At 49.7% G+C, this 11,846-nt stretch overlaps 2 protein-coding genes across 2 annotated transcripts; both read left to right on the top strand.

Annotated features, from left to right (window-relative positions):
- The first annotated feature begins 40 nt into the window (after positions 1-40).
- LOC124462181 (collagen alpha-1(XIV) chain) lies at positions 41-6,542 on the top strand. The gene is made up of 18 exons (XM_047013773.1): positions 41-77; positions 146-288; positions 648-757; positions 846-1,004; positions 1,113-1,190; positions 1,479-1,565; positions 1,697-1,750; positions 2,527-2,622; positions 2,740-2,793; positions 2,897-2,950; positions 3,050-3,103; positions 3,352-3,423; positions 3,519-3,554; positions 3,954-4,020; positions 4,579-4,767; positions 5,161-5,238; positions 5,321-5,482; positions 5,641-6,542. The coding sequence occupies exons 2-18, from the start codon at positions 189-191 to the stop codon at positions 5,667-5,669; spliced, it is 1,479 nt and encodes a 492-aa protein (XP_046869729.1). The 5' UTR covers positions 41-77; positions 146-188; the 3' UTR covers positions 5,670-6,542.
- Positions 6,543-8,590: 2,048 nt separating this feature from the next.
- On the top strand, positions 8,591-11,588 carry dpm1 (dolichyl-phosphate mannosyltransferase subunit 1, catalytic). The gene is made up of 9 exons (XM_047013774.1): positions 8,591-8,769; positions 8,997-9,096; positions 9,303-9,336; positions 9,476-9,552; positions 9,698-9,723; positions 9,911-10,006; positions 10,270-10,338; positions 10,448-10,562; positions 11,237-11,588. The coding sequence occupies exons 1-9, from the start codon at positions 8,639-8,641 to the stop codon at positions 11,339-11,341; spliced, it is 753 nt and encodes a 250-aa protein (XP_046869730.1). The 5' UTR covers positions 8,591-8,638; the 3' UTR covers positions 11,342-11,588.
- Positions 11,589-11,846: the final 258 nt, after the last annotated feature.

Raw genomic sequence — 11,846 nt, 5'->3', positions numbered from 1 at the left:
GGTGTGGTACACACACACACACACACACACCCTGCCTACACCCTCTACAGAGACACACAGCTCACCCAGAGAACCAGGTACAAACACACACACACACACGCTTTGTCTTCATCAGTGTGTATGATGCCTAATACACCCCCCCCAGCCTGATCCACCCAGCCGGCCTGGCTCCAGACCACACCCTCAGCATGACCTTCCGCCTGCTGCAGGACACGTCTCAGGAAGCCTTCGCCCTCTGGCAGCTCACAGACAACGACTTCCAGCCCCAGATGGGCGTGGTCCTGGACCGTGAGTCTGGGAGGGGTGGGGCCAGGGGAGGGGCGGAGCCAGGGGAGGGGCCAGGGGAGGGGCGGAGCCAGGGGAGGGGCCAGGGGAGGGGCCAGGGGAGGGGCCAGGGGAGGGTGGGGCCAGGGGAGGGGCGGAGCCAGGGGAGGGGCCAGGGGAGGGGCGGAGCCAGGGGAGGGGCCAGGGGAGGGGCCAGGGGAGGGGCCAGGGGAGGGTGGGGTGGGAGCAGGACCAGAGAACTGTAAGTCCGGGGGGGGTGAGGGAGGAGAAGAGGGGGGGAGTTGCTAGCAGTAGGGGTGGGGTCCATGCCTGTGTGTCTGCATCCCTGACATGCCTCCCTCCCTCCCTTCCCCTGACCCCAGCTGTGAATAAGCACCTGCTGTACTTCAGTCTGGACTACCGAGGAGAGGTGCAGGAGCTGATCTTTGCCCAGCCGCAGGTCCACCCTCTGTTCTACGGAAGCTTCCACAAGGTTCTCCTTCGACTCTCCTCCCTCCCTCCACCCTCCTCTGACTGCTCTCTGTCCTTGTCAGTCACGGAGGGTGTGCTGTGATTGGCAGGTGCACCTGTCCGTCAGCCAGGTGAGCGTGTCCCTGTCTGTGGACTGCCAGCGGGTGGGAGAGAGGCCAGCCCGCCCCCTCGGGGCTCTGCCCACTGACGGCTTCCAGATGCTGGGCAAGCTGGTGAACACACGGGGGCCTCGCAGTGGATCAGTACCGGTACACACACTCACCCCCACACACACCCACACACACACACAGACACACACACAGACACACACATCCACACACACAGACATGGTTAACCCCACAGTTTGTGTTTTTCAGCTGCAGCTGCAGTCGTTTGAGATTGTGTGCAACAACACCTGGTCTTCTGAAGACACGTGCTGTGACCTGCCTGCTCTGGTCAGTACACAAAATATTTTTTCATTTTTTCCCCCCCAAATTCCAACCTTTCTTCACTTTTCTTCCCACACACAACACCATTGGAAACTTTTTTTCCTAAATATTTTTCAACTTTTCTAAACCATTTTTTCACACCAACACGACACAAAAAGTTGATGGCATTTTTTGCTTCCTCCATGGTAGCTTTGTAAACTAGCTTGTGTGTGTGTGTGTGATCTCTGACACACACACACACACACGTCAGTATCCTCTGACACCCACTGGTCTGTCCCCCCCCTGTGTGTCCAGAGGGATGAGGAGAGCTGTCCCCCCCCAGCGTCCTCCTGCTCCTGCATCTCCAACGTTCCTGGAGCCCCTGGATCCACCGGGCCCCCTGTGAGTTGCCACGGCAACAAGCATGTTCACCACAGTGTGAACGAGTCTCCGTAACAACAAGCAGGTTTTGTACTGTCTGAAGGAGATCCATTACACTTCTCCCCCTGTCTCCCCCCCCCCCCCCCACCCAGGGCAGACCAGGTCCTCGTGGAGAGAAGGGTGACAGAGGGGAACAAGGTCAAAAGGTCAGTTGCCACAACAAATATTTTGACACCGTTCCAGTTCTGATGATGGTGATGATGGTGATGATGGTGATGATGGTGTTGATGATGGTGATGATGGTGATGATGGTGATGATGGTGGTGATGGTGATGATGGTGATGATGATGATGGTGATGATGGTGATGATGGTGATGATGGTTATAGAGATGGTGATGATGGTGATGATGGTGATGATGGTGATGATGGTGATGATGATGGTGATGATGGTGATGATGGTGATGATGGTGATGATGATGATGATGATGGTGATGATGGTGATGATGGTGATGATGGTGATGATGATGGTGATGATGGTGATGATGGTGATGATGGTTATAGAGATGGTGATGATGGTGATGATGGTGATGATGGTGATGATGATGGTGATGATGGTGATGATGGTGATGATGGTGATGATGATGGTGATGATGGTGATGATGGTGATGATGGTGATGATGGTGATGATGATGGTGATGATGGTGATGATGGTGATGATGGTGATGATGATGATGGTGATGATGGTGATGATGGTGATGATGGTGATGATGGTGTTGATGATGGTGATGATGGTGATGATGGTGATGATGGTGGTGATGGTGATGATGGTGATGATGATGATGGTGATGATGGTGATGATGGTGATGATGGTTATAGAGATGGTGATGATGGTGATGATGGTGATGATGGTGATGATGGTGATGATGATGGTGATGATGGTGATGATGGTGATGATGATGATGATGATGGTGATGTGTTCCAGGGGGAGGTGGGGCCTCCAGGGAAGGTGGGGCCAGAGGGAGGACTGGGGCCGCTGGGGACCCATGGCCCTCGAGGGATATCAGTCCAGGGTACAGTGGTGGGTCTCTCTCTCTCCCTCTCCTTTCTCGCTCTCTCTGTCTCCTCCCTCCTCTCTTTGTAAGTCATCCATGTTTTTACCAAATTTATTTTTAAGTGTGTGTGTGTGTGTGTGTAGGGTCCCCCAGGGGAGAGGGGAGAGAAGGGAAATCCTGGTAAACCAGGAGGTCAGGTGAGCAGGACCAACATGAACATCATAAAAATAGTCTCCTCCTAAACTCTTTCCTAACCACCTACTCTCCCTCTCCCCTTCCCCCCTCCCCCCCTCCCTCCAGGGTCTCCCTGGTCCCCCAGGTCCTAAAGGTCCTGAAGGGAATCCTGGTTCCCAGGTGAGACTCCTCAGCCTGACCATCTACTAGGTCTACTCTGACTCTATCTGACTTCTACTGACTCTAACTGACTTCTACTGTGTTTCGTCTGACTTCCAGGGTGTCCGAGGTGTTGAAGGGAACATGGGTTCTCCAGGGACCACGGGGCCCAGGGTATGCACTGCGACACTCACACGCCTTACAGGAACATACTGGCTCACTGTTGAGGAATATAAATAAAGGCTCTACTGATGTCTCCCCCTGCCTCTGTCTCCCCCTTCCTCCCCTCCCTCACACCGTCCCTCCAATCTCCCCCTGCCTCTGTCTCCCCCTTCTCTTCCTCTCCCCCTTCCCTTATTCGTCCTCCACCATCCTCCCCTCCCTCACGCCTTCCTCCTCCTCCCTTCCCCTCCCTCCTCCAGGGGTTCCAGGGCCTGCCTGGCCACCCGGGGCCCAGTGGAGAGAGAGGCCCCCTGGGGACAGTGGGACCTACGGTGAGCGCTGAGGGACAAACCCAGCCAGGCCCTTTACCTTGTGCCCCGTGGTGGTGTGGGATAGGGCGTAACGCAGTCTGTGTTGTCGTTTGCAGGGTCTGTCTGGGAGCAAGGGGGAGAGAGGAGAGAAGGTGGGTACTCTAAATAACGTACTTATTTCATTTGGCAGATTTAGATTAGATTTTTACTTGATTTGTAATCAAAATGCCCCACTACTACAATTGCATCCTCATCCGTCACTGCATGTCCAAACTCAGAAGAACTAGTCTGGGGTCAGCAGCTGGTCTGGGGTCAGTAGGGTGGTCTGGGGTCAGTAGGGTGGTCTGGGGTCAGGAGCTGGTCTGGGGTCAGTAGGGTGGTCTGGGGTCAGTAGCTGGTCTGGGGTTAGGAGCTGGTCTGGGGTCAGTAGCTGGTCTGGGGTTAGGAGCTGGTCTGGGGTCAGGAGCTGGTCTGGGGTCAGTAGGGTGGTCTAGGGTCAGTAGCTGATCTGGGGTCAGTAGCTGGTGTGATTGTGTGTGTTGTCCCTCCAGGGGGAGCCTCAGTCCATGGCCGTCATCTACCAGCTCGTCACACAGGCCTGTGAACAACTGGTACACAGTATGTACACACACCCTGTCTCCATAACACACACACACACCTTGTCTCTCTAACACACACACACTGTCTCTATAACCAACACACACACCCTGTCTCTATAACACACACACACCCTGTCTCTCTAACACACACACACACCCTGTCTCTATAACCAACACACACACCTTGTCTCTCTAACACACACACACTGTCTCTATAACCAACACACACACACCCTGTCTCTATAACCAACACACACACACACCCTGTCTCTATAACACACACACACCCTGTCTCTCTAACACACACACACACCCTGTCTCTATAACCAACACACACACACCCTGTCTCTCTAACACACACACACACCCTGTCTCTATAACCAACACACACACACCCTCTCTCTCAAACCAACACACACACCCTCTCTCTCTAACCAACACACACACACTCTCTCTCTCTAACCAACCCTCTCTCTCACACACACACACACCCTCTCTCTCTCTCTCTCTCACACACACACCCTCTCTCTCTCACACACACACACCATCTCTCTCTCCCCCCGTGTCCTCCTCCCAGACCAGGTTCTGAAGCTGGACTCCTTCCTGAACGAGATGAGCCGTAAGCCGGTGCCCATCGAGGAACCCGTGGGGCCCCCCGGAGAACCAGGAGTTCCAGGGGGCAAGGGCCCCCCAGGCCCCCGGGGAGACCAGGGCCGACCGGGCAACCGGGGTCCCACAGGGAGGTCTGGGTACCCAGGAGAGCAAGGTACGAGGGTCCGAAGGAGACAGAGACAGGCCTGGTGGGGTACGAGGGTCCGAAGGAGACAGAGACAGGCCTGGTGGGGTACGAGGGGAGGAGACAGAGACACGTCTGGGGGGGTACGAGGGGAGGAGACAGAGACAGGCCTGGGGGGGGAGGGTAGGAGGGTCCTGAGGACAGAGAGACAGGCCTGGGGGGGTACGAGGGGAGGAGACAGAGACAGGCCTGGGGGGGTAGGAGGGTCCTGAGGACAGAGAGACAGGCCTGGGGGGGTAGGAGGGTCCTGAGGACAGAGAGACAGGCCTGGGGGGTGGAACCACATGTTGGGGGATGTAGCTGAGAAGCAGCAGTACAGTGATGTGTGTGTGTGTGTGTGTGTGTGTGTGTGTGTGTTGGCAGGTCGGCAGGGCATGCTGGGGGAGAAGGGAGCTCCGGGCCAGAACGTCCAGGGCCCACAGGGAATCAAAGGCTTTGCAGGTACCTCCCTTCCTGTGATGTCAGCAAACCTAGCTCTATATATTACAGTTGTAGTTGCTATGTCATGTGTGTGTGTGTTCAGGTCCTTCAGGGGAGGCCCGGCTGGGGGTGGCGGGGCCCCGGGGGGAGGATGGGGAGGCTGGTGCCCCCGGGCTGTCGGGGGGCCCTGGGCAGCCAGGAGAGGTTGGGCCCCCAGGGGGGTGTGACAGCAGTGGGGGCTGCCAGCAGGGACGCGCCCAAGCAGGTGAGACCAGTGGTGGAACAACCGGGAACAGGGACCCCTCCCTGTGTACCAGCATCCATCTGTAGACCTCTCCCTGTGTACCAGCATCCATCTGTAGACCTCTACCTGTGTACCAGCATCCATCTGTAAACACCTGTGTGTCCTCGTTCTGATTTCAGAAGATCCGTATTTCGCCTACCAGCCATGAGCGGGGCCGGAGCCACGAGGTCCGATTCCTCTAGGTTCTCCTCTTCTTAGTGGGTTCCCTCCTGGAGCCTGGTACCTCTGGTTCTGGAGGTTCCACCTGGGAAGTGAATCCAGACAGAACCTTCCACAGACCCCCATAGGAGAACCTGGCGGTTCTGGCAAGAGAGCAGGAACCAGACTCTCCACACCACCACCAACGGACGGAGGGAAAGGGTCTGGTCAGATATACACTGCTGAGATATTTAGGATCAGGGAGTGAGTGTTAGCAACATGATGTATTTAGCTTAAGGAATATTACATTTACTTCGCACTGAAAACTTGTTTGTGTGTGTTATTGACATTGCTTATGACTTTTGTAGTCGTGGTAACCCTAGCAGAGGCTCGTCCTGACCGGGTGTGTCTTCTTCCTCACCTTCCTGGTAACCATGGTAACCATGGAGCTTTAACCTCAACTGCCTCAAAAGCCAAAGACTTCTGAAAAAACACTGTTATTGTTTTAAAACAAATGATAAAACTGTGAGTGTGTGTATTGATTTATATAGCTATGAATATTATCGGTTGTTGAATATAATAGTGTTTATTCTCAGTATTGTATTATACAGTGTGTGTTGTCCAATGAAAAAACTGTTTACATGTTATTTTTTGTGTTTTGCATATGAGTTTGTGACAAAGTTGTTATACATTCTCCAATGTTATGTACCACGGAATATCACTGATCCCCTCATATTACCATAGTTGTCTTTGTGTGCGTGTGCGTGTGTGTGTATGAGTGTGTGTGAGTATGAGTGTGTGTGTGTGTGTGTGTGTGAGTGAGTGAGAGAGGTGTTTGATAGATTAACATTCTTGAGTGTTAATAAAATTCTGATACATACTGCTCTAGACTCTTTTCAGTATATCAGAGTATTATCTTACGGAACCCCAAGAGTCCCTAAAGGTGATCTTTTTTAATGCACTCGAGTAAATTATCTTAGTGGGAATAAAGTTATCTTGTGCGCACAAAATCATTTACAATAAATTCTGTAGCATCTGACAAGAGATTGTCATTAGCGAGAATAATTTGCAGCGGGTATCAACAAGATAATTATCTTTCCCCACAGACAAATATATGTTGCGTCTTAAACTTGAGATACAGTGCCCTCCAAAAGTATTGGAACAGTGAGGCGAATTCCTTTATTTTTGCTGTAGACTGAAAACATTTGGGCTTGACATCAAATAATGAACGTGAGACCAGAGATCAACGTTTCAGCTTTTATTTCCAGGTATTTACATCAGGATCTGATGCACAAATTAGAAAATATCACCTTTTTGTTCGAACCCACCCATTTGTCACGTGAGCAAAAGTATTGGAACATGTGACTGACAGGTGTGTTTTGTTGCCCAGGTGTGTCCTATTACATACATTATTCAATCAATAAATACCACTGAATGTCTACACTCAGGTTCAGATTGGGTAAGATAGGTTTTGTCTATGCAGACTGTATTCAGAGGTGAAAACAACATGAAAACCAGAGCGCTGTCTTTGGGTGAAAAACAAGCAATTGTGAGTCTTAGAGAAGATGGAAAATCAATCAGAGCCATTGCAGAAACATTGGCCATAGCCAGTACAACCATTTGGAATGTCCTGAAGAAGAAGAAAACTACTGGTGTACTAAGTAACAGACGTCGAACAGGTAGACCAAGGAAAACATCAGCAGTTGATGACAGAAACATTGTGAGAGCTGTAAAGAAAGACCCTAAAACAACTGTTAGTGAGATCAGCAACAACCTCCAGATGGCAGGAGTGAAGGTATCACTATCTACTGTTCGCAGAAGACTTCATGAACAAAAGTACAAGGGCTACACCAGAAGATGCAAACCACTCATTAGCAAGAAGAATAGGAAGGCCAGGCTGGAATTTGCCAAAAAGTACAGAGATGAACCTCAAAAATTCTGGGACAAAGTTTTATGGACTGATGAGACAAAGATTAACTTTTACCAAAGTGATGGAAAGGCTAAAGTTTGGAGAAAGAAAGGAACTGCTCATGATCCCAAACACACAAGCTCATCTGTGAAACACGGTGGAGGTAATGTCATGGCTTGGGCTTGCATGGCTTCTTCTGGGACGGGCTCATTAATCTTCATTGAGGATGTAACACATGATGGCAGCAGCAAAATGAACTCGGAAGTCTACAGAAACATTTTGTCTGCCAATTTAAGGAAAGATGCAACCAAACTGATTGGCAGAGCCTTCATCATGCAGCAAGATAACGACCCAAAACACACTGCCAAAACAACAAAGGAGTTCATCAGGGGCAAGAAATGGAAGGTATTAGACTGGCCAAGTCAATCTCCAGACTTAAACCCTATAGAGCATGCATTTTACCTGCTTAAGAGGAGACTGAAGGGAGGAACCCCACAAAACAAACAACAACTGAAAGAGGCTGCAGTGAAAGCCTGGGAAAGCATCAAAAAGGAAGAATGCAAAAGTTTGGTGACGTCAATGGGTCACAGACTTGCTGCAGTTATTGAAAGCAAAGGATTTGCAACTAAATATTAAGTCTTATTCACTTAAATATGTTTTAAGTATATCTGTTCCAATACTTTTGATCACATGACAAATGGGTGGATTCAAACAAAATGTGATATTTTCTTAGTTGTGCATCAGATCCTGATGTAAATACCTGGAAATAAAAGCTGAAACGTTGATCTCTGGTCTCACGTTCATTATTTGATGTCAAGCCCAAATGTTTTCAGTCTACAGCAAAAATAAAGGAATTGGCCTCACTGTTCCAATACTTTTGGAGGGCACTGTACATTGACTTGAGATCATATTTCACTTATTGTCGTTACGCGAGCGCCATCTATCGACACTGTTGTGAAGCCGGAACTCCGTTCACACCCGCACTTGTTGTAGCGGTGAGTATTTTGGTGAACAGCCGCTTCCGTCTTAAAAAAAAAAAAAAAAAAACATACCGACCCACTAGTTCCAACATGGCAAGCCGAAGAGGTTCGCAGAAAAGCCGGGGTGATGGAAATAAGTATTCCGTCCTGTTGCCCACTTACAACGAGCGAGAGAATCTGCCTCTGATTGTTTGGTTACTAGTGAAATACTTCAGCGAAAGGTGGGTATTTACATGTATTTTCGGAAGCTTGTCGATGAGACTTCAGATGTGTCAAGGATGAGCTGTCACTAATAACATTTTGCTAGCTCGCCTTTTCAGCGATATTAACACGTTTGTTCATTCAGTTACATTATATACAACTTTCCCAGCTTCAGAGGCCAATTGCTGTTGTAGATTGATGGTTTCCTTCATGCTGAAGCTAGACTTCTTGTTGTAATTTTGAATAGTGGTTACGACTACGAGATTATCGTGATCGACGACGGAAGTCCCGATGGGACTCTGGAGGTTGCTCAGCAACTACAGAAAATCTACGGAGAGGACAAGATCGTAAGTAAACGTTCATGACATTACCGTTACCGTGATTGTTAGCTGCGACGTTGTAACTTTGCGGTGGTTCGTCATTACAGGCTGTTCCTTGACTCTGACAACCAGAATATTGTAGAACTAGCTTTATGCACTTCTGACCCTTCATGTTCTTCTGTGTGTGTGTGTGTGTGTCTGTCTGTCTGTCTGTCTGTTTGATCGTTTCTCAGCTCCTTCGGCCACGAAAAAGTAAACTTGGACTGGGTGAGTGGTCACCATCTCCCCACAGACTGGGGCCGTTAACCCTCTGAACCCAGAACACATTATAAAGCGTTCAGATAAAAATATAATCTGTGTAAATGTAGTATATGCATGTTGACATCATGTTTGTGTCTGCACACAGGAACCGCTTATATCCATGGGATCAAACACGCGACAGGGAACTTCGTCTTTATAATGGATGCTGACCTGTCTCATCACGTGCGTAGGCAAACCTGACACATTCACCTTCTACTAATAACGGGAAACTACGGCTGTTGAAACGGCTCGTTAAAATCATCCCGTCTCTCTTCTCACACTCTTTCTTCTTCTCTCCCTCTTTCTTCTTCTCTCATTCTTCTCACAGCCAAAGTTTATCCCGGAATTTATTGAGTAAGTATGATTTAACACATTTAATTCCGAACAGTCAAGTGTGTGTTGTATCTACAGTATATATGTTATATTGTGTGTGTGTGTATACACACACAATACATGTAGTCTTAGTGTATATAAAGGTTAGTGTGACATTCTTCATCCTGTACCCAAGTAGCTGGATGTTGCTGATGTGCTTGTTTCCTAGGAAACAGAGGCAGGGAGGATATGATGTAGTGGCTGGCACTCGCTACAGAGGGGACGGGGGGGTGTACGGCTGGGACCTGCGCAGGAAACTCATCAGGTGACGCACACACACACATATATACACACACATATATATACACACATACACACAGTCAATGAAACGTTGTCTGTTCTTGAGATTTGGTTGTGTCAAACCTCTCTCTCCCTTTCTGTCCATCTCTCCACATTTCTTCTTGTTTGCTTCCCCTCCTCTCCTCTTCCTCTGTCGGCCACCCACCCGTTTGCCCCCCTTCTGCCCTCACCCTAACCCTATTCCTATTTTTGCTGTCTTCCACCTTTACCCCCCTCCTCCCCCTGCAGTCGGGGAGCTAACTTTGTCACCCAGGTGCTTCTCAGACCAGGAGCCTCCGATCTAACGGGCAGCTTCAGGTGAGGACCAGCTTCTCAGACACGGACAAGGCGTGCGTGGATGTATGTGTTCTGTGTGTGTGTGGATTATCTGTCTGTGTGTGTGTGTATTAACTGTCTCTCTCCTCAGGCTGTACAAGAAGGAGGTTCTGGAGAAGCTGGTGTCCTGCTGTGTCTCCAAGGGTTACGTGTTCCAGATGGAGATGATCGTCCGAGCCCGCCAGCTCAAATACACCATCGGAGAGGTCTCCTCCCTCCTCCTCATCCCTCATCCCTCTCTCCTCCCTGCTCCTCATCCCTCCTCTCCCTCCTCTCCTCCCTCATCCCTCTCTCCTCCCTCCTCCTCATCCCTCTCCTCCCTCCTCCTCATCCCTCCCTCCTCTCCTCCTTCCTCATCCCTCCCTCCTCTCTTCCTTCCTCATCCCTCCCTCTCTCCCTCCCTCCTCACCACTCCTTCCCTATCCCTCCTCCTTCCCTCACCTCTCTTTGTCTCTTCTCCTTCCTCTGTTTGTCTCTCTTCTGTCATTCTCCCTTCTCTCTCCTGCAGTTCCCTTATTTTTCCTCCATCTCTCTGCTCATCCCTCCTTCTCTCATGGTTCCTGACTCTGTTCCTTAGTAACAGTGATAGCAGGTGATAACTGACTGTGGTCGGATCATAAGTGGTCTCCCCGACGATTACTGTCATGATAACCAGGGCGCGACCATGTGACGTCTCTGTGTATTGTATTGTATCGTACAATTTGTATCCAAATGGACTTACAGTACATGGTATATCTGAACCTGGGACTTCTTGATCTGCAGGCAAGTGCTCTAATCACTGAGCTTCACCTGTTGTCACAGTAACTGGGGTGGGGGTCATACGACGTCACGGTAACCGGTATGTGATGGCGTGATAGGCTAACGTCCAGGCACTCTGCAGGTTCCCATCACGTTCGTGGACCGAGTCTACGGAGAGTCCAAACTGGGCGGGAATGAGATTGTGTCTTTCCTGAAGGGGCTGCTGACGCTGTTCGCTACGACGTGATGAAGACCACGATGACGTGATGAAGAGGGATGAAGACCAGGAGCTGTGGGGTCGGGCTGTGTGACTCCTCCTCACAGCGTGACGTGGTGTTCTCACAGTCCGGGTCTTTCATGTCTGTGTCACACTACGGTGACATTAGTTAAGCTCTCTGCAAACGCAGAATGTTGATCTGAGAGGATCTGCTTTCATGTTCGTTCCCTGAGCAGGTAGATCTGTGATTATTGTAAAAAATAAATAGTACACACGTTTCTTAAAGTTCTGAATTGTCGTCTTTTTCTATAAAAAAATAATATCTAAAGCTTAGTGTTCCAGAAAGGAATATTATTCCCTCTCATTTAGAGAGTACAAGAAAGGCAGAATAGTTTACAGTACAACAAATTACTCTTTGATTACACTTAGGATAGTCTACCAAGAACATAGCTGATTGATACAGCACGCACCAAGACTCATGGTTGAGGTACGTTTAATTATTGATACAGAGGTCACAAGGTCAACCTAGGTGAAG

This window comes from Hypomesus transpacificus, unplaced genomic scaffold (genome assembly GCF_021917145.1).
Source record: "Hypomesus transpacificus isolate Combined female unplaced genomic scaffold, fHypTra1 scaffold_203, whole genome shotgun sequence".
In the NCBI taxonomy this organism is placed as follows: domain Eukaryota; kingdom Metazoa; phylum Chordata; class Actinopteri; order Osmeriformes; family Osmeridae; genus Hypomesus; species Hypomesus transpacificus.
Note: the sequence above shows the minus strand (reverse complement) of the source record. Positions and strands in the feature narration are given on the sequence as shown.